This window comes from Oryctolagus cuniculus, chromosome 13 (genome assembly GCF_051225735.1).
Source record: "Oryctolagus cuniculus isolate XC-2025 breed Fujian yellow rabbit chromosome 13, ASM5122573v1, whole genome shotgun sequence".
Taxonomy (NCBI): domain Eukaryota; kingdom Metazoa; phylum Chordata; class Mammalia; order Lagomorpha; family Leporidae; genus Oryctolagus; species Oryctolagus cuniculus.
In genome coordinates this window covers 75,713,322-75,735,424 of record NC_142879.1, presented here as the reverse complement: position 1 = coordinate 75,735,424, position 22,103 = coordinate 75,713,322, and the positions used below count along the sequence as shown (strand labels likewise).

The window sequence follows — 22,103 nt, the reverse complement described above, 5'->3', positions numbered from 1 at the left end:
CCGAGTCTTTTTTAGAATGTCATTAATCTTTCTATACTTCCTTGAATTTTTCAATTTGGAATCTGATTTAACTTCTTTAAGAGTGAAACTAAGGTATTTAAGTGATTTTTGGGTAGGATTATCATGTACTGTGGTTTCCTGGGACAGTCCTGGTTTATACCTGTTATGGGGTATAATTAATAGCTCTTTCACTCTAAAAGGTATATTTAGTTTGATGATATGGTCACCCTGATTACAGATAATACTTTGAGCTGAGGTAGCAGGTTCTGGATCATTAATTCAATCAGTTGGCTGAGTTCCTGTTGGCCTTCCAGACACATTCATACCTTTTGAATCTAATTAATAAAGTATATCTCCATTTTTGTTTGTTTTTTACATATTGTATCATTTAACTTTTTTTTTCAATAAAACATAAATAGACCTGTCTTGGTTCATTTGTCCTGTGCCAAGACATTTAAGACAGCATCAAATACCCAAATTTGGTTTGGTTTAGTTGAATGGAGGTAAAACAAAGTTAATCTAAATTTTCATGTAAATTAGTTAGCCTTACATAAAGGGAAAAAAATTTTACAACTAAACCTAGCCATCTCTCAAGTGTTTGTTATTCATCATAAGAAACAATGACAAAGAAAATGAGTAACTTCAGTTAGGACATTAGCCTTACTAAGAAAAGGGCTCAAAACGTATCCCAGAGAGTCAAGGAGCAGTAAAGTGGAACAGGAGTTGTATTTGGTGTCAGGAGACCAGGATTTAGGCCTTTATTTACTAACTTTGTGACTCTGGGTAAGCCACTTGATGTAAACTATCCTTTCTGGGGGGTAATAATGCTTCCACACCCACCATACAGAATTGTGAATATCAAGTTGAATAAAGTTTTTGGGACACATTTTGTGAAGTATTACACAATTGTAAGTTGTAGTATGTACAGTATGGCAAATAGAAATGGACCAAACAGAATGCAAAGCATAAAAATAGTAAAGCAGATTTCTTTTAAGGTAGGACAAAAGTTTTATTTTTAAATAAAGCTTAAGAAAAGGTTGTATATAAAAAATAATAGTGTTGTGAGTTGAAGAAATAAAAAGTATAATTCCTAATACCTTGCCACTTATGGGTATATGACTCTAACGTGTTTTAGAATTGAAGAAATACAGAAGCTGTATGTCATTTTTCATTCTCTAAATCAAAAAGACTTCATTAATCCTACTTTTGCTATTTGTATGAAGTTGGAATGGAAAAGAGAATGAAGAAGAAAGGAAAAGTGGTTATTCCGTAAGTGAGTATGTTCTGTTTACCTGTAAAACAGAATCTGTAATATCTGTCCCACGTTTGTTAAAAAAGTATAGATGAGAACATCAAGAAAATAACCAAGCACATTGGCAAATTGTAGGTGGCATATAAAAACATTTGTTTATTTTAATTATATTTACTTTCTCACATATAAAATATGGAAGCCTTTCTATGTCACCAAATTTGGATTGGACTATTGGTTTTCAGATTTGTTTCAGGATGGACATTTTGTTCAAAAATAAAAAAATTGGAGAAAGCACAAACCTTAGCTAAAAGTTATATGTATGCCTATCCCTATCCCTGCTCTTGAGACCCTTGCTCTCTTGAGGAGAAACACTGTATTATACTATAAACAACTGACCGATGAAGGAGACATCAGGCAAGAGTGAGTGAGATTATTTTAAAGAGGGAATTTGGCAGGAGATATTAATAAATTAAGAGTTATATGTGGTAAAATGAAATATTTAGAGAGCATTTAGTTTAAAATGTTCAGTGGCCGGCACCGTGGCTCACTAGGCTAATCCTCCGCCTTGCGGCGCCGGCACATCGGGTTCTAGTCCCGGTCGGGGCGCCGGATTCTGTCCCGGTTGCCCCTCTTCCAGGCCAGCTCTCTGCTGTGGCCAGGGAATGCAGTGGAGGATGGCCCAAGTGCTTGGGCCCTGCACCCCATGGGAGACCAGGAGAAGCACCTGGTTCCTGCCATTGGATCAGCGCAGTGCGCCAGCCACAGCGGCCATTGGAGAGTGAACCAATGGCAAAAGGAAGACCTTTCTCTCTGTCTCTCTCTCACTGTCCACTCTGCCTGTCAAAAATAAAATTAAAAAAAATTAAAATGTTTAGTAAACTACCTTACATTTTTATCTTAGTTTCAATCAGTGTTGGTTTAGAAAGGGGAATGTAGAAGATATAACATACTTAGTTAAGACTTAGAGTTGAAACCATGACCATGAATGAGATCTCTACAGATGGTGTAGAGTGAGAAGAGCAGAAGACTAAGTAAAATCAGGCAAAAATAAGAGAACTTTGTGAAGAGAGGGAAGATAAGACCTTCTAAAGAGAGAGCACACTTAGACATTAGGGAATGCTGACCGTCTGCAAAGAATGGTTTTAATGGCATGAGTGGGGCAGAAGTTAGATTGGAGTGGGTCAAGGGATGAGTAAAGAGGTGGAGAAACAGTGAAGTGAAGAAAGAATAAATTCATGATTGAAAAATGTGAGAACAGTTGCTAGAAGTTGAAGAAAAGATGAATTTTTAGAGAGTTGAGCACATTTAAATGTGAACAAAATGTGAATAAAAATTATCAGCAGAACTGGCCGGCGCCGAGGCTCACTAGGCTAATCCTCCGCCTAGCGGCGCCGGCACACCGGGTTCTAGTCCCGGTCGGGGCGCCGGATTCTGTCCTGGTTGCCCCTCTTCCAAGCCAGCCCTCTGCTGTGGCCAGGGAGTGCAGTGGAGGATGGCCCAGGTGCTTGGGCCCTGCACCCCATGGGAGACCAGGAGAAGCACCTGGCTCCTGGTTCCTGCCATCGGATCAGCGCGGTGCGCTGGCCGCAGCGCGCCGGCCGCGGCGGCCATTGGAGGGTGAACCAACGGCAAAGGAAGACCTTTCTCTCTGTCTCTCTCTCTCTCTCACTGTCCACTCTGCCTGTCAAAAAAAAAAAAAATTATCAGCAGAACAAAGAGGTTGAAGATCTCATAGAGTGGTGCATGCAGAGAAGTTTGTAGGGAATTGAAGGAGTTCTCCTGTCCGGTGCCTCAACGGCCTTTCTTGTGGAGTTTGATGATTGAAAGGGGAAAATGGGAAGGGTCCTGCAAGAGCTAAAGGTTTGAAATCGTTGCTTCCTATTCAGGATGTAAATGGATCTGAAGCACTTATTGCCTGTTAGACCTTATGATAAGCACTAAAAAACACAATAAACAAAACAGACATGATCTCTCCACTTATCTGGGTTAGCTGCATCATTCAAATAAACAAAAAGTTTATGAAGGTATAGACGGAGTTGAAGGGTTTTGAAATTTTTCTTTGGTGTCACCCAGTGCTCTGAAGGATAGTTTTAGATTGGTCCTGAACAAATAATGGAATGACTGAGAGGCAAGAGAGTTGAGGGTGCTTGCAAGATAAGGTGTTAATTGAACAAATGTTTATTGAACACCTCTTACGTGCTAGCACTGTTGAAGAGAATGTATGGTGATGGATTTAAAAAAAAAAAAAAAAACTCGAGATAAATACCTAGAAGAAAATAGTAGATTTAATTTATGTGCCACATGTTAACTGGATAATATAGTGAGCATTATATATTCATTCCCTTTTAGAACCACCGCACTGTTCTACTAGGATTTAATTCTTGAACTTGAGTTCTAGAAATCAATGATTTGCCGCTAGTTGTCAGTGACAAGCAATGGACTATTGGAATATAGTATACTGACACAACTAGCAGTGCTTGGAAGAGTCCTGCACAACAAAGAACTCTCCCACCAAAAATCCCAAACAAACCCTAGATGAGAAACTCTAATGTGGATAATAATTTGGAACTGCCATGTTTTTATTTAGTTTGTTCATTCAGAATATTTGCTGAAAGATCTTCAAACCAAAAAATTGTGATGAGATTCTTTAATGTTATACTTAAGTTGTATGCTTCCCTTCTGACTAACAACTCGAATATTTATGAGGTTTTTAACTTATTTAGCAGTCACTGACTTCGCCATAAACCCTTCCTTAAAAAGAATATGCATCTTTTTCTTTTACAGCATTTTAGATCTTTTTACTACTCAAAAATGGAACAGTTTAATCTATACATATACTCGATATTTCAGCTTTCTCATATGATAATGCAAACTTAAGATGAGTTTAATGTTCGCCAAGGCCCATAAATAGATGGATTGTATCATATAAGGAAAGAGTCATTGCAGCCTTTGTCTATTTATGTTAAGTCTGACAGTTACTTAACTGCTCCACCAAATGATATAGATAACAGTTTTTGTTTGAAAGTTCTGATATGATAAAATCTGAGACTAACCCAAACTAATAAAACAGAAATAACTATATATGATTAAATTTCATAAAATTTCTGATGATGCTAGGTAGCCATTAGTTTTTGAGAAACAAAATCATAGACTAGCCCAGATTGTCTTCACATCTAGCATTTTAGCCATATTTGAGGCCTAGCCTTGTATGTTAAGTTTTTGAAGGTGGGGCAGTCAAAGAGGTAGGAGGTACTTTTGTTGAAAAAACCTATTGAACTCTAATGTACTAACTTCCACAGATAAAAGTGGAACCAGTCGTTCCAGCCCCAAGTCCAGTTATCCCCAGGTTGACTCTGCGAGTTGGTGCTGGCCAAGACAAGATGTAAGTATAAATTTGTGAATCAGACTGAAACAGATGCAATTTAACCTTCTCTAGCTTTTCCTAATGGATTTGGAACTGGACAAACCTTTGCCAGGTATGAACAAATAGGGTCAAGCTTTGTTTTGACAACTCTTCAAGTTTTTATTGATTTCTTCCTCTGAGTCAAGGTGTTTTGCTTTAACACATAGGATCCCTTTTCTCTTGTTCTTGTTCTGTTTTTAAAAGACTAGCACCACAGTATTGTTTCTGTATAATATTTAAGGTCCTGGTTATCTGAAAAATAAGAAACTACGTATTGAGTGGATTGGGCAGTTGTAATGGTATACCTTCTCAGGTACCTATTATCTGCCACCATAACAGAAAATGAGTAGCCTCTTCTTGCTCAGATGGCATGTGTTTTTTTTGTTTTTGTTTTTGTTTTTTTTCCTGTCCCTGTAAAACAAAGATATTGCCAAAGGCTTGGTGTAAAAGTATCTAATGGTTAACAACAACTGAAGTCTTCATTGTTTGCTTTTTTTTTTTTGAAGAGGAAACTAGTAATGCAAACCCGATGTTTGCTGCTATTTGTCCTAATTTTCACAGACTCCCACCCTTCTTTAAAGTCAGCTAGTTGGATAGTTGTCCTTTATCCGTTTTGGGGGGAAGCATTAAAACCCACAGTGCTCTTTAATGATGCTAGTAATGTAATGAAACATTGATTTTTTTTCTTAATTATGCTGAAAATGTCTCTCCTTGTTCTAAAAGCATGCTTTATGTTATTTAAATGAAATTCACAAGCTAAAAAGTGAAAGTTTACAACTTATTTTTCCAAATAAGCCTGAAAAATGAAGTAGTTTACATTAAAGGCAATCAAATATGGAAAATAAGCCTATAAGACATTCCATTGCCATTTAATTTTTAGCCTTAACAGTGAGAATAAGACCCATGAATTTATTTAGTGGGTGGAATAGAGAACAGAAATTCTGCCATGTTTTCCGTGGCTTCTGTCGTCTTCAAGACTGTGTGTATTTCATGCTGCTGCCTCTATCATTCTGTCTGCTCCAAATATGGTACGGTAGGAAAATCCAACACATGTGTTAATAATGAGAGATGGTTGGGAGGCAGTCTTCCAGGAGAGTGTATTCTCTAAAGATGGAAAGGAAGAAGTCTCGATGGCTCAGATTGTTCTTACCTAAATTCTGTGGATAATTTTCATATTACTGGTTACACCAGTAGAATCCTACACAATGGTTGGCCTGCTGACAAGCTTTAAAAACCTAATAAAAATACCATGGATTCATCTCTTTTCAAACCATATCTCTGATATACCTAATGCCCTCTATCTTACCTTCAAGAGTTTAACTAATATTCTCATCTCTCAGAAAACGACCTAAAGTCACTCTTCAAACCATCTGCTTGGAAATTTTGTATGTGGATTCCTTTCTCTAAGGGGAAGAGATTCATCATTAACAGTTTCCTCCCGCCAGTTTAGATTTATTCCTGTTTTCTCAGTAGCTCACCATTACTCTTTACTCCCACACAGAAGTTTGGCTTTCTAATTACCTTTCAGAAGTAAGATTTGTAAAAGAACATTGATTGTTACATAAATCTCATCTGCCCTTAAGCATCTTTCAGTCATTCTTCTATTTGTTCTATTTTCTTCTTTTAACAAGTTGCTCATACACCTAACGTATTTGAAAATATGAGAAAGAGATCCTGTTACTCTGGGACAGAATGCCCACTTTAAGGGAAATTATAATACCAGACATTCTAGACAAATTGCCCTTGAAAGTATAATACTTATTATAAGACATGTAAGTGTCCAGGTATGCAGGTAATAGCCTACATGTTAAATGAAGGATTAACCATTTGACCCAGGGCAGATACAAGAAAACCCTTATAACACACAAAGAGATAAATTAAGTAAAATATATATTTAAGCTAAAATAAGAGAGGGAGGAAAAGAGGAAATCACATAGTTACAGAATTTTTATGTAAAATAGAATTTAGTCAGTAACATCCTTTTTAACGGTGGGAGTCTAAACTGGGAATAAGTAAACAACAACCCATGAGCCAAATCCAGCCCACTGCCTGTTTTTGTATTGCCTGCAAGCTAAGAATGATTTTTATATGTTTTAAGGATTGAACAAAATTAAAAGAAGAATATGATATGTGAAAATTAAATGGCATTCAGATTTCAGTATCTTTCCTGGTTAGCATAAGGATACATGGCTTATTCCATGTCAGGAATGATGGAAAAGAGCCAAGAGATTCCTATAATGTTCCTTTAGTTACTCAGTTTGTACACACGTTGGGTAACTGATACTCTTTTGAAGTGAAAATAATGAGCGGACTGGGATTCAGAGAGGGAGAGTTTGAATAGTCCAGGGCTGGAGAGATTGTTTATTGCTGAAGATCAGGCAGAGAATGGAATCTTTTGAAATTATGGGAAAAAGAAAAAGCTTTACTGGGTTCAAATTATACCCTTTCGCTGGAAGATCTCCAAGACAATATTTAGTTTCTAAGTCTTAAAGAAGCTATACCTTCTGCCCTTTGGTCCACAAAAGTACTTTGAGGTTAGATTGTTTCCTCTGTTCTCTACTCTTCCATGAAGCCAGACAGATAACTTTTTTTAAAACAAAGATTTTTTTTTTAAGATTTTTATTTATTCTTCATCTACTTGGAAGGAGAGGGAGAGAGAGGAGAGAGAGCAGGCATGTTTCCATCCACTGGCTCACTCCCCAAATGCTTGCAACAGCCAGGGCTGGGCCAGGCCAAAGCCAGGAGCCAGGAACTTCATCCAAGTCTCCCACATGGATGGCAGGGGCCCAAGCACTTGAGCTATCCTCTGCTGCCTCTCCAGATACATTAACTGGAAGCTGGATCAGAAGCAGAGTAGCCAGAACTCTAATTTGCACTCCAATATGGGATGCAGGGGTCCCTAGAAGCAGTGTAACTCACTGCACCAAACCCTGTCCCATGTTTCTTCCTTAACACCCTTGGAAACTATCTTCTGAAGGGATCTATGGTGAGTCCGTACCTTGACCTGAGAGTTAAAATTGAAAACCACATTCCCAGGACTTCAGATTCCTTTAACATAAGGTCAGCATTGTGGTGCAGCAGGTTAAGATGCCACTTGCACTGCTAGCATCTCACGTCCGCGTGCTGATGTGAGTCCCAGCTGGTCCACTTCCCATCCAGCTCCCTGTTAATGCACCTGGGAAGGCGGTGGAAGAAATGGAATTTCTGGCTGCTGGCTTCAGCCTGGCCCAGACCTGACTGTTGTGGCCGTTTGACAAGTATATCAGCAGATGGAAGATCTCTTTCTTTCTCTCTCTCTCTCTCTCTCTCTCTCTCTCTCTCTCTCTCTCCCTTTCAAATAAATAATAAATGTTAAAAAAAATCATTCAAGGTGTTGCCCCAGCAATAGGTATCCAGAATTCTCTGTATTCTGTATTAAAGGTAATTTTTTTAAAGATTTATTTATTTATTTGAAAGAGTTGCACAGAGAGGAGAGGCAGAGAGAGAGAGAGAGAAAGAGGTCTTCCATCTGATGGTTCACTCCCCAATTGGCCACAATGGTCGGAGCTGCACCAATCCGAAGCCAGGAGCTTCTTCCGGGTCTCCCACGTGGGTGCAGGGGCCTAAGGGCTTGGACCATCTTCCACTGCTTTCGCAGGCCATAGCAGAGAGCTGGATCAGAAGAGGAGCAGCCGGGTCTTGAACCGGTGCCCATATAGGATGCCAGCGCTTCAGGCCACGGCGTTAACCCACCGCGCCACAGCGCCGACCCCTAAAGATAATTTTAAAATCCTAACCCTGGCATTACAATCTGAATTCCTATAAAGTACGAATGGAGAAACAGCATATTCAAGTTAATTGCAAAAATAATCTGAGTCTAGCCTAACCTTCAAGTCTTGCCTTGATGCCAGGATAGCAAGTAGGTTTCAGCTTGCCCAGGAGCAGCTGCTTAGAACTCTGTTGCTCAGGATTCTGAGGTCCCACCTGGACTCAGTGGCAGAGTCCAATGAGGGTGAGTCGTATCTGCCATAGTGGGGTAGGTGAATGGCAGCAGAGTTGCTATGAGTTTTGTTACCTCAATCTTGTTATTTGATTCTATTGAGAATATATAGGCAAAGATGACCAACTTAAAGCATTCATTCTTTTTTTCATTTCTGTGAAGAAAGCACAACAAACTAATTTAATGGAGTGTGTGAAGTTGTAACGTGTGACTGTATTTATAAGGTTCCAAGTTGTGTAAAAGGAGCCTCATGAAAAAAGGTGATTTTAAATGTTGGTAAATTATTAAGAAAAACATAGGGCCAGTGTTGTGGCATAGCAATTTAAGCCACCTCTTTAAGACACTGGCATCCCATATCAGAATATCAGTTTGAGTCCCAGCTGCTCCGTTTCTGATCCAGCTCCTGCTAATGCTCCTGGGAAAGCAGCGGAAGATAGCCCAAGTCTTTGGGCCTCTGCCACATGGAAGACCCACATGGTGTTCTGGGTCCCCTCGTCTGGACCAGTGCCAGCCATTGTACCCAGATGAGGAATGTATGGGTGAATGAATGAATGAATACATAAATATATCTTAAAAAAAAAAAGTAATGTAAATTTTCATGAAGGCAATGGAATAAATAATGGAGCCAGGTAGGGGAATAAGCATTCTTCCCCTCATGTTTCTCAAAGTTTTCTTCTATGTTGTCCTCTCAGAAGTGCTGAAAAGGAAACTTCTGCCCTTGTCCTTCTAACTTCAGCACTCTTCGGCTTGACTGGAGGGGCTCTTTTGCCAAGCTCTGCTGTTTGTGCTGGTAGCGGGGGCTACTAAACTGAAAAATTGGTAACTGCCCCCTCTTCTTTCTGCTCTCAGGACATTCCTGCCCTTACTCAGTGAGCTCTCAAGATAAGAGGTGATGAATAGGGCCTCTGCAGGACTCCCATAAGGCTTGGTCATTGTTTCTAATTAATATCTCAAAATATACTTGATCAGATGATACAGAAGTAATTTGTGCTGCTTTTCAGCCAACAATATGGTTCTCAATGTTGTTTATAAATCTCTTTGAAAAAGATGTATCTGTCTATTTATTTGTTTGTTTATTAGAAAGAGAGAGAGGTCTTCCATCCTCTGGTTCACTCCCCAAATGATGGCAATGGCCAGAGCTGGGCCAGGTTGAAGCCAGGAGCCTAGAACTCCATCCAGGTCTTCCATGTGGGTGGGCATTTGGACCTTCTCCTGCTGCTCTCCCAGGCTCGCTATCGGGGAGCTGGACTGGAAGCAGAGCAGCCAGGACTCACTTGAATCAGTGCTCCCACATGGGATGCCAGCATCACAGCCATAGCTTACCCTGCTGCGCTACAGTGCCAGCCCCAGTAATGCTAGAACTCTTTGACTGAGAGCTCACAATAATATTCTCTTTGACAGACTTAACGCTGTTTTGAAAATACACAAATTACATGCTGAGATATTTTTCAGAGAGCACTTTATTGCTGGCAATTACACTTTTCTCTCTGCTAACATTTTGATTTCCAGTGACAGCTGGATTGATTTCCTACACTTCAGGAAATTCTTTATTCAGTAGTCCTCTCATAGCAGAGGTGCTGAAAATTTGATGCTCCTTTTCATGTGATTCAGTTTTTTGTTGAGGTTCACAGTGTAACTTATGTCTGGTGGGGGGCCTTTTTTACACTTGAATTTCAGAATTATTTCTATGTACTACTATGAAATTGGGAGCTACTTTGCTTGTTAATCTTGAAAAACAAAGTTTTGCAGCCAGCACTGTGGCGTAGTGTGTAAAGCTGCCACTTGCAGTGTCGGCATCCCATATGGGCGCCGGTTCTAGTCCCGGCTGCTCCTCTTCCAATCCAGCTCTCTGCTGTGGCCTGGGAAAGCAGTAGAAGATGGCCTAAGTCCTTGGGCCGCTGTGCCCACGTGAGAGACCCAGAAGAGGCTCCTGACTCCTGGCTTCAGATCGGCACAGCTCCGGCTGTTGCGGCCAATTGGGGAATGAACCAGCGGATGGAAGAACTCTCTCTCTGTCTCTACATCTCTCTGTGGCTCTTTTAAATAAATAAAATAAATCTTTTTAAATAAACAAAGTTTTGATCTTTAAAAACATAAAATATCTGTAGATCTTTGTTGTTTTTGGTGTGATCCAAATGTTTCTAATAAATCTTTTTGACAGAAATACATTGTAATCATAGGCAATAATAAAAATAAACTTTTAAAATATTTTAAGGCATTTTGTAGTAACCAAAAGTTCCTACCAAAGAAAAACAGGACCCAAATACAGTCCAACCCATAACAATAATATGCATTTTGGGGCTGGTGCTGTGGTATAGTGGATTAGGCCACCGCCTGCAATGCCAGCATCCTGTTGGGCACGAGTTTGAGTCCAGCTGCTCCACTTCCAATTCAGCTCCCTGCTAATGTGCCTGGGAAAGCAGAGGAAAATGGACCAAAATCCTTGGGGTCCTGCACCCACGTGGGAGATCTAGAAGAAGCTGCTAACTCCTGGCTTTGGCCTGGCCCAGCCCTGGCTATTGCAACCATTTGTGGAATGAACAGCGGATGGAAGGTTTGTTCTCTCTCTCTCTCTCTCTCTCCCTCTCCCTCTCTCCAACTCTGACTTCAAGTAAATAAATAAATCTTAATTTAAAGAAAAAGACAGTAAGCATTTTATATTTAGCCAGGATTGAGTACACTTTTGCATCTGCTCTCAATCCAACCTTCTGCTAATTTCCTGGGAGGCAGCAGATGATGCTCAACTGCTGAGGCCTTGCCATCTACGTGAGAGTCCTAGGGATGGTGTTCTCAGCTCCTGGCGTTGGCCTAGCCCGGCCCTTGCTGTTGTGGACATCTGGGGAGTAAACCAGTAGATGAAACAGCACTCCCTTTCTCACGTGCGTGCTCTTGCTCTCTCATTCTCTAACTCTCTCTGCCTTGCAAGTAAAATAAAAATGAATAAACACCTGAAAGCACACTTAGTAAGGTAGGAAATAGAAATGAGAAAGTAAGATCAAGGAGAGAAAAGGAATCAAATGCCTACTTGACAGATATGATCACAGCTTCCTAATGGTAAAGGTGAAAAAGGAAATACAGGCCGGTGCCGCCGCTCACTAGGCTAATCCTCCGCCTAGCGGCTCCGGCACACCGGGTTCTAGTCCCGGTCGGGGCGCCAGATTCTGTCCCAGTTGCCCCTCTTCCAGGCCAGCTCTCTGCTGTGGCCAGGGTGTGCAGTGGAGGACGGCCCAAGTACTTGGGCCCTGCACCCCATGGGAGACCAGGAGAAGCACCTGGCTCCTGGCTTCGGATCAGCGCGATGTGCCGGCCCCGGTGGCCATTGGAGGGTGAACCAATGGCAAAAAAGGAAGACCTTTCTCTCTGTCTCTCTCTCTCTCTCACTATCCACTCTGCCTGTCAAAAATAAGAACAAGGAAATACATTTCTAGAACAGAAGATGCCTTCCAGTTTCTCAGGGGAGGCAAAGTTTTTCCAGACAAAAATTTAAAAATTGATTTCCATATGGAACCAAATGACAAGGACAGTGTCCTCCGTAGCAGATTTTTTTTTTTCAAACGATTTATTTATTTATTTATGTGAAAGAGTTAGTGAAGGAGAGAAAGAGAGAGAGAGAGAGAAAGAGGTCTTCAATCTGCTGGTTTACTCCCCATTTGGCCTCAACAGCCAGAGCTGCACTGATCTGAAGTCAGGGGCCAGGAGCTTCTTCTGGGACTCCCACATGGGGGCCAAGGACTTGGACCATCTTCCACTGCTTTCCCAGGCCATAGCAGAGAGTGGATCAGAAGTGGAGCAGCCAGGACTCGAACCAACACCCATATGGGATGCCGACACTGCAAGTGGCAGCTTTACACACTACGCCACAGTGCTGGCCCCTCCATAGCAGATTTTACAGATGATCCAAAGATCTTTTTTATTGGCTACTTCCTACATCAACCCTTAATCTATGAGAAAGCACAAAAGCACATTTCATGAAAATAGCTTTCTAAGGAGCCTAGTCTTCTCTAGCTATAATACTCTTACTTTCTTCTGGTTGTTGTATTAGTTAAGTTTCTTCATTCCAAGTAGCAAAAACCTAAATCAAACTATGCTAAAGGAGAAACAATAAATAAAAATAGCACCTCTTATCCAAAGTTTTGCTTTCTGGAATTTTTGCTTTCTGTTGTCTCAGTTACCCACTGTTAAGAAAAGAGGTGCAGATTGGTGCCTCCTCACATGGGGCACCAAAATGTTAGGAAGAGAGCCGCAGATTAGAGAGGAGGCAGTGCACGGATTTACAGCCAGATCAAATTTATTCAGAGAAAATAAATCCGCAGAGGTGGGTGACCAACTGCCTGTGTGTACAAGATGGAGCATGTGGCAGAAGGCCCCGACCCTCCAGGGGCCAGGCCTTTTTAAGGAGGGCTTGGGCTAGGGGCAGGGGTAGGGGGCAGCAGGGAGGGGAATTCCAGGAACTGGGCGGGGGGGGGGGGGGGCGGGCCTTGGGAACCTGGAAAATAATGCAGGGTGGAGTATGAAGGCATTAGGATGTGAGAGCCAGTTGAGTTTTAAGGGCAAGGAATACACCCGCCATCCACTATAGTCAGTAAATAGTAAGTGAAAAATTCCAGAAATAAACAGTTCGGAAGTTTTAACTTGCATATTGTTCCAAGTAGTGTGATGAAATCTGATACCCCCAGCTCCATTGTCTAAGAGGTGAGTCCTCCCCTTGACCACACTGTATATACTCCTGGCTCATTCATCACATAGTAGCTATCTTGATTATCAAATCAATTGTTGCAGTGTCACCATGCCTGTGTTCCAGTGTTCTTTTACTTTATAATGGCACCAAAATACTAGAGAAGTGATACTGACAATTAGGTTATTCCAAAGAGACAGTGTATATTGTTTTCTTTAAGGGAAAAGGTTTAAAGTCTCAATCTAATAAGAAAAATCTCTCTCTCTCTTTCTCTGTCTTTCTCTCTCTTTCTCTCTGTCTCTCTTTCTTTCTCTGTAGCTCTGCCTTTCAATAAATAAATAAATTTTTAGAAAGAAGGGAGGATGCTTGTCAGTGTTATGGCGCACTGGGTTAAAACACCACCTGCCGTGCTGGCCCCCTATATGAGTGTTTGTTTGTGTCCCTGCTGCTCTACTTCTGATCCAGCTCCCTGCTATTGCACCCCAGAAAGCAGTGGATGGCCCATGTGCTTGGGTCCCCGCCACTCACATGGGAGACTCTGATAGAGTTCCAGAGCCCCCGGCTGCAGCCTGACCCAGCCCCAGCCATTGCTGCTATTTGGGGAGTAAACTAGTAGATGGAATACTGATATCTCTTGCTCTCTCTCTCTTTCACTCTCACACTCTTTCCCCCTCTGTAACTCAGCCTTTCAAATAAATAAATAAATCTTTGAAGAAAAAGAAAAATTATTTTGCTGAGGTTGCTAAGATTCAGTAGGAAAGAATCTTCTGTCCATGCAGTTTTGAAGAAGAGAAAATAAATTTGTGCTAAATGGTTCTCATACCTCACACGCTGGCCAGAGGATGTGGTAAGTGCTTAATTAAGATGAAGAAAGCATTAAACTTGTATATGTAGTATATATAGGTTAAAATGCTGTCCAAGCTTCCAAGCAGCCACTGAGGGTCTTGGGTCGTATCTCCCATGGATAAGGAGAGGCTTCTGTGTATTTGACTTTAGATGAAGCAGAATGCAGGCCTCATAAAACATTGTTAGGATTTTGTTCCACTTTGCTTTTCTGCATCTTGCCTCTGTGTGATGACAACAGTGGGCCAAGTCGCTGCAGGCTGGTGTGGTTCTCCCATGCTTCGAGCCTCTGGGAAGCCCCTCTTCCACAGCAGCCCTTGTCCGTCTCCAGCAAGGACTTGGGTTCACCAGGGCACCTGTCCAAAGGGGAAATGGTGTGCTCCAGAAATAAAGGAGAGTTCTCTCTCCAGAACTAGAGGGGAAGGACAGGCAAAAATGACTGATATGATTTAATTTTTAAATAATTTGTACTTATTTAGTTAAAAGGCAGAGAGAAAGGTGAATAGAACTCTCCCATCTGCTGTTTCACTATGCAAATGCACGCAACAGCTGGGACTGAGCCAGGCCAAGAGAGCAATTTAGGTCTCCCATATGAGTCACAAGGACCCAACTACTTGAGCCATCACCGGCTGCCTCTCAGGATACACATTAGCAGGAAGCTACAATAGGGAGAGGGCCAGGACTTGGTCCAGGATGTGTCCAAGCTCTCTGAAATCAAATGCAGGCATCTTAACTGCTGTGCCAAATTCCCATCTCTTATATATGTTTTGTTTTAGTTAGGGGAAGGAAGCTGGATTTCATATCTTTATAAAACCAAGCTGACAGGGCAAAGAAGCTTGTTGATTTAAAAAGTGATACTTCAGAGGCTTAGGAACATTTAAGAACATCATTCTGGGGCTGGTGTTTTGGAGCAGCAGATTAAGCTGCTGCCCGCATCTCAGGCATCCCATATGAGCACTGGTTCAAGTCCTGGCTGTTCTGCATCCTATCCAGCTCCCTGGGAAAGCAGCAGAAAATGGCCCAAGTCCTTGGGCCCCTGCCATCCACATGGGAAACGTGACTGGAGTTCCTGGATCCTGGCTTCAGTCCAGGCCAGCACTGGCTATTGTGGCCATTGGGAGAGTGAACCAACAGATGGAAGATACCCCCCACCCCTATGTCTCTCACTGTGAGTTTCAAATAAATAAAATAAACCTCTCTCTCTCTCTCTCTCTTTTTTTTTAATCATTCTGTCAGACCTATACGGCCATTTCTTTTCTTTTTTGAGAAGCAGGCACAGAGACAGAGATCCTCCATCTACTGCTTCACTCCCCCAAATGACAACAGCAACTGGAACAGCTGGGCCTGGGCCAGACAAAGGCCAGAACTCCGTCCAGGTCTCCCATTTGGATGGCAGCAACTCAAGTACCTGAGCCATCGCCCTGGGCGTCCCAGGGTGTTCATCAGCAGGAAGCCGAGCCTGGGACTTGACCCCAGGCACTCCAGTAGGAGATGCAGGCATCCTGAGCTGTGTCTTAATCACTCTACCAAGGGCCTGCCCCCTAATTTTCTATTTTTGATTCATTTCCTTTACAGTAAAACTGTCTACTTTGGATTTTTGAGAAGATTGTACAGTAGATAGTTTGGATCAGCCCTGGTTAATTTGTTACTGAAGCAACCACCTTTCTTTCAATTGTGATTATGAACCACCTTTGAGTGGAAGCAGGTAATTTAAAAATGTGTTATCCAGGTCATTGGGCCATTTCTGATTTTTCCAGAAAAGAGACCTTGACCTCCTTATATTATTTTCTCAGTTTTAGTTACCTATAATCATGAAGTCTCTAAATTTAATTTTTTCCCCTTGACATATCATAGTTTTTCATTAGTACCGAAGATGCAGAACGTTTTAAGAGAAAAAATAGTATATTGTCAGAAAAACAGGCATAGAGTTTTGGTAAATGCTTTTACTACACAGTAAAATAAGTGGAAAGATTATAATCAAAGCATTCCCATCTTACTTGTAAACAATTACAGCAGTCCTTACATGGATGCCACTTTAGAAGACTTGGGAAAATTTACTGGATTCCATTCTAATGCAATTAGAGCTAATTTTGTTGTTTAAATGAATAAAAGGTCAGCTAGTAAATCTAGCTTATCTTGAGTTCAGACTTCAATAAATTGTTTTATTTAATTTGTTGTAAAAGATCTTATCCTTAATGGGTCTAGGTCTTATTAGTTCACTTAGGTTTTAAAATATTTATGACCACCTTTTTAGATATGATTTGAATGATAGTTGGAAAGTTTCTCTCTGCAGTGTTATCAAGGCCCAAGATCACTAATTTAGTGAATATAGGAAGGTACTTAAGATTTGTTATCTAGAAAAGGCTGATGTAAACTTTGAGAATTTAAATGTTCTTTAACCTGTGACAGGAGATAATTTAGCTGTATCATGGTAACCTTTTGGATACTATCTGATTATAATTTCCCTAAAGATCAAACTACTCACACTTCTGGCATTAAAAAAAAATATGCAGTTACTGCTGAAAACACTTAGACGGTCTTAATCATTATATAACACTAACACAGGATATTTAAATTCTTCACATTTTATTATTTCCTGGTTTATGCCCTGTGGTTTATTTAGATACTACACAATGATTTCAGATGCATGGTATAATTAACATTAGGGGTGTTTTAGTCACTGCAAGACCTTTTTTTTTTTTTTAACATGGTGGCCAGAGTCTAACATGTGGAACAGACTAGCCCTGCTATTACTCCGTGGCTGTTAGGATTTGCTCTATGGGGCTCCAGGAAGAGTCTCCCCCTGTCCATCCTGGCTGTGAAAAGAATCTTCCGCTTGTTCCCTCTTTCTTTTCTGTTTTTCCGGTCCCTCTCTGAAACTTTCCTTGATTATCTCCTCTGTATCTTCCTCTTCCTCTTCCTTTTTCTCACATTTTTCCTTCAACCTTATTCTCCTCTCCTAATCGCACCTTCACCAAACCTATCCTCTGCAGGAGAAAAAGGCTACCTCACTTCCTCATTTCATTCTGGCTTCACAGAACTTAATCATCCTTCAGATGCATTTCTTTCTGGTTTTTCACTCCTGATCCCACTGCATTGTCGTTTGTGCCCTGGAAACTTTCCTGGTTTCTCATTAGGATCACCAAATGTGTGCTGATTCCCGAATCCAGAGAATGTGCTGCAGACGTTACCGTATTAATCCTTCCTGCCGTAGTGGATGTGTGTTTTGCTTGAGCTGTTTTTGAAACTTGTTAGTCTTTTTTCTTTCTTTTTTTTAATTATTTTTTTTATTGTTATTTATTTATTTATTTATTTATTTATTTTTGACAGACAGAGTGGACAGTGAGAGAGAGAGAGAGAGAAAGGTCTTCCTTTGCCGTTGGTTCACCCTCCAATGGCCACCAAGGCCGGTGCACCGCGCTGATCCGCAGACGGGAGCCAGGTACTTCTCCTGGTCTCCCATGGGGTGCAGGGCCCAAGCACTTGGGCCATCCTCCACTGCACTCCCTGGCCACAGCAGAGAGCTGGCCTGGAAGAGGGGCAACCAGGACAGAATCCGGTGCCCCGACCGGGACTGGAACCCAGTGTACTGCGCGGCGCCGCAGGTGGAGGATTAGCCTAGTGAGCCACGGCACCGGCGAAACTTGTTAGTCTCGTTAGTCTTGGTTCCATACCCACCTGAGTATTTTCTGTCTTACCATTTCTTTTGTTTTTCTTTTTAAGAGCTCCTTTTGTCTTGACCTTACTTTCCCTTCTTGCCCTTGACTCACTCACTCCATTCTTCTAAATTTTCTCATTGACTCTTTAGGTTTCCATTATCAGGAATATCTGATTCCCAAATCTATTTCCAGCTCACATTTCTCCCCCAAGATCCCCACTGGTCTGCCTGGTTAGCTACTAGAAAATTCTGCCTGGATGAACCAGCAGCTCCTCAAATATAGCATTTGTAAAATTGGTCACATCATTACTTAGCTGTATGCTGGTTGTTCATATTGTTATGTTTCTTTTATGTTGATGATGAGACCAAAGCACCTATTTTCAAGCCATTTTAGGCTTTAGAGTAGCTTCAAAGAAGGCAGACACTAATAAAATTAGGAGATTTTCATGTATGTCATAATACCAGACTAGACATCCTAGAAATTAATATATGAATGTCTTCTTAACTCTAAATATTTCCGAAACTGAACAGAGAAGGAAAGAGAATGGCCCTGTCCAGGGAAATTTCTTGTGCTCTTTGCTTGAACCTTCAGCATCATAGAACTCGTTCAGTAGCTTAAAGTCTGGATCTCTCCTCCTTGTGGACCTAGGGGTCAACAGAACCAGAAAAGGGAAAGTAGCGGTCACAGTGTTATATAACTCACTCCAAAAGTACCTTTTAGCTGGAGGAGCTCATGTATAGCTAGAATTTCTAATAAATGTGAGTCACATAATATTATCTGGGAAACTTAAAACCCTGACCAGGGTCCAGTAGGCCTTCAGTAAATGTTAGCTGTGTATGTTCCTCCTTTTAGGGCTGACTGTGAACATTTACTTTTAAAGGTAAATATTTTACATCAAGATATTACTTCTATTTTATATATGCTTTAGATAAAATTGATATAAAAAGCGGAAATGACATTTTAAGGAACTGCTACTAAATGTGGATATACTTGGCTTTGTTTCTTTAATTATAAAAATAATACCTAGGGCCAGTGTTTTCTATATAAACTGTTTAGAAATGTTTAACTTAGAAAGCAAAAATTCTTCCCAAATCCTGCATTTTCCCAAAGATAACCACTGCTAACTGGTATATATTTCAGCAATTTAAAAAAAATTTTTATATTTGTTACATTATAATCAGGGTTTGTTTGTTTTTAAAGATTTACTTATTTCTTTGAAAGGCAGAGTTAGAGAGAGAAGGAAAGACAGACAGAGATCTTCCATCTACTGGTTTCCTCCCCAAATGGCCACAACATCCAAGGCTGTGTCAGGCTGAAGCCAGGTGCTTCTTCCAGGTCTCCCACTTGGGTGCAGGGGCCCAAGAACTTGGGCTATCCTCTGATGCTTTCCCAGGCACATTAGCAGGGAACAGGATCAGAAATGGAGCAACTGGGACTCAAACCAGCACCCATATAGGATACTCATGCTGCAGGCCATGGCTTTAACCCGCTGCACCACAGGGCCAGTCCTAATCAGGATTATCTTATATACACTGTTCTACAGCTTGTCCTCACTACTCCCTTAACAATAGATCATAGACAATTTCCCATGTCTTTATGACATGAGATTTCATTTTACTGTCATATCACAATTTCTTTATCTTTACAATTTTTGAACATTTAAGTTTCACATTTTTGCTATTATAAAGAAACAATACCCTTCTATATAGATCTTTGTTTATTCAACTGTCACTAAGGCAAAGATGTTACCTCTGAATACCTGAATATTTAATACTTTCAAGAGATTATTGTCAAATTATCATCCAATGGCTACACCAATTAAAATTCTCACCACCAGGGATGGGTCTTGTGGTTCAGCAGTTAAGTTACTGTTTGGGATACCCACATTCTATATTGGAGTGCCTGATTTGAGTCCCAGCTCCTCCACTTCCAATGCAGCTTTCTGCTAATGCACATCCTAGTGCAGCGAGTGATCACTCAAGTACTTCGGTCCCCACCATCTACATGGGAGACCCAAGTTGAGTTCTGGGTTCCCAGCTGTGGCCTGGCCCAGCTGTGGCTGTTGCAGTTGCTTGGTAAGTTATGATTTCTGTCTGTCTGCCTTTCAAAAAATAACCTTTTTTTAGTGCACCACCACCTTAGATGAAAATGAAGTGTATGTATTATGTATGAATATAAGAAGAATCAATTAAGTCTAATTGTTCTGAATTTCCAGAAGACTGTTGGCAACAATTAATAGTTTTCTGTGAAAAACTAGCTCCATTCTTCTCCCTTACTTTATAGAAACGTTTCATCTTTGGGGGGAACATTTAGCTTTGGAGTTGTTAACATGTTTACTCAGGCTATTCCCAGGTATCTTCTGAATATGTAAGTCCTCAGGGCAGTCTCCGTCTAGGGTAGATTTTTCTTCATTGAGTGCATTATATATTTAAAGCATAACACTACAAATAATCGGGAGAATGCTTTTGCTTTGGAGTTTATGTGTCAGAGTAATCTGGGCAAAGGAACTGGTAAATATTATGCATTTATTCATATGTTTGTGAGTATCCAGTTTATAAAAAAAAGTTTTTAAGTCCTGTCTATTTGATGATGTTGTTACTATTATATCGAGGTTGTCAGGAAACATTTTTCCTTGGTCCTTTGAACATTTCCACATATCTTTTAAAATAAACAACTATTATAACTCCCTATGAATATCTAAAATAATACATTGCTTTAAAGATTTATTTTTAGTAAATACCACAGTACAATTTTTGTAAGAAAAATTTCAGTATTCTATTTGTTTCCTATTGTTTAGTCATTGTATAGTTTTTCCAAGAATTTGCTAGAATGTGTTATATCAAGCTTAGCTTTGCCCCAAACTTAGCAGAACTGTGAACTGAAGCACATAATCTACTAGTATTGCTACTCAGAGACAGACCTAGAAGTCCAAACTAGCTGAGGTCATGTGTCCAGCTTTGAGTAATCACTGTAGCCATGGAGTATGCTCTCATTGGCCAGGTTCACATGTGCTACTTAGAACTAGGAGTAAGACATACCTTACCCAAGACTCAAAGAGGTGGAGAGAGTGCTGAAGCCAGTAAAAGGAAAATATGTACCACATACAAATAGGCAAACCAGGGGTGAGTGTTGCAGCACAGTGAGTTAAGTCTCCTCTTGCGATAACTGCATGCCTTGGGAGGCAGCAAGTAATAGCCCAAGTGCCATTCGCTTGTAAAACAACTGATGGAGTTCCAGGTACCTGTCTTTGGCCTAGCCAAGCCCTGGCCTTTGTGGCCATTTGAGGAGTGAACCAGCAGATGGAAGATCTTTCTCTGCCTGTGTTGTATCTCTCTATCTCTCTCTCTCTCTCTCTCTCTCTCTCTCTTTCAAATAAAATGAAAATAAGCCAGCGCTGCGGCTCAGTAGGCTAATCCTCCGCCTGTGGCGCCGGCACACCGGGTTCTAGTCCCGGTCGGGGCGCCGGATTCTGTCCCGGTTGCCCCTCTTCCAGGCCAGCTCTCTGCTGTGGCCAGGGAGTGCAATGGAGGATGGCCCAAGTCCTTGGGCCCTGCACCCCATGGGAGACCAGGAGAAGCACCTGGCTCCTGCCTTCGGATCAGCGCAGTGCACAGGCCGCAGCACACCGGCTGAGGCAGCCATTGGAGGGTGAACCAACGGCAAAAGGAAGACCTTTCTCTCTCTCTCTGTCTCTCTCTCTCTCACTGTCCACTCTGCCTGTCAAAAAATATAAAATAAAATAAAATGAAAATAAATAAATTTGAAATTTTTTAAATGGAAAATGCATATTATAAATAAGCTACATGAATTTCAAAAAATTCTTACACCAAAATAAACTTAGCTTTTAACTGCATTTTTCTATGAACTTTTTAGAATAACGTCATATGTATAGCTAGTTACTACTTCAGCCCACAGGTGAATATATATGTGTGTGTGTGTGTGTGTGTGTGTGTGTGTGTATGTGTATCTCACATGCTCTAAATAAGTAGATACCATATTTTTCCATGCTGTTTACAAAGGAAGATAAGAATTCACATACAGCATGGTGACTGTTGGTGAAAACCAGCTGCTGTTTTCAAATTTTAATATATTTTGAAGTGGTGATGTTGGATTTTCCAAGCATGACTTCAGTAATAACTGAATTTTATAAAACTCTAGTGAGATACAAATCTCAATCATAATCTTGTTCATTTTTCAAGTTCACTGACTATCATCTTATTGCTTTTAATCTTTTCAAATAATTTGTACTGTTATTTGATCTTTAAAAAAAGAAAAATAATAAAGGTGTATCT

General features: G+C 40.8%; 1 protein-coding gene across 5 annotated transcripts in view; it reads left to right on the top strand.

Moving 5' to 3' along the window:
• The window catches only part of TAF3 (TATA-box binding protein associated factor 3), a 216,230-nt gene that overhangs the window by 168,473 nt on the left and 25,654 nt on the right, over window positions 1–22,103 (top strand). For 4 of the 5 annotated variants that reach the window (XM_002717345.6, XM_051821564.3, XM_089312345.1 and 1 more), the window contains one exon: window positions 4,552–4,634. The exons of the other annotated variant lie outside the window; for it this stretch is intronic. In XM_002717345.6, the coding sequence (XP_002717391.5) occupies window positions 4,552–4,634 (83 nt within the window). The remainder of the gene's footprint in view (window positions 1–4,551; window positions 4,635–22,103) is intronic. 5 annotated transcript variants of the gene reach the window in all.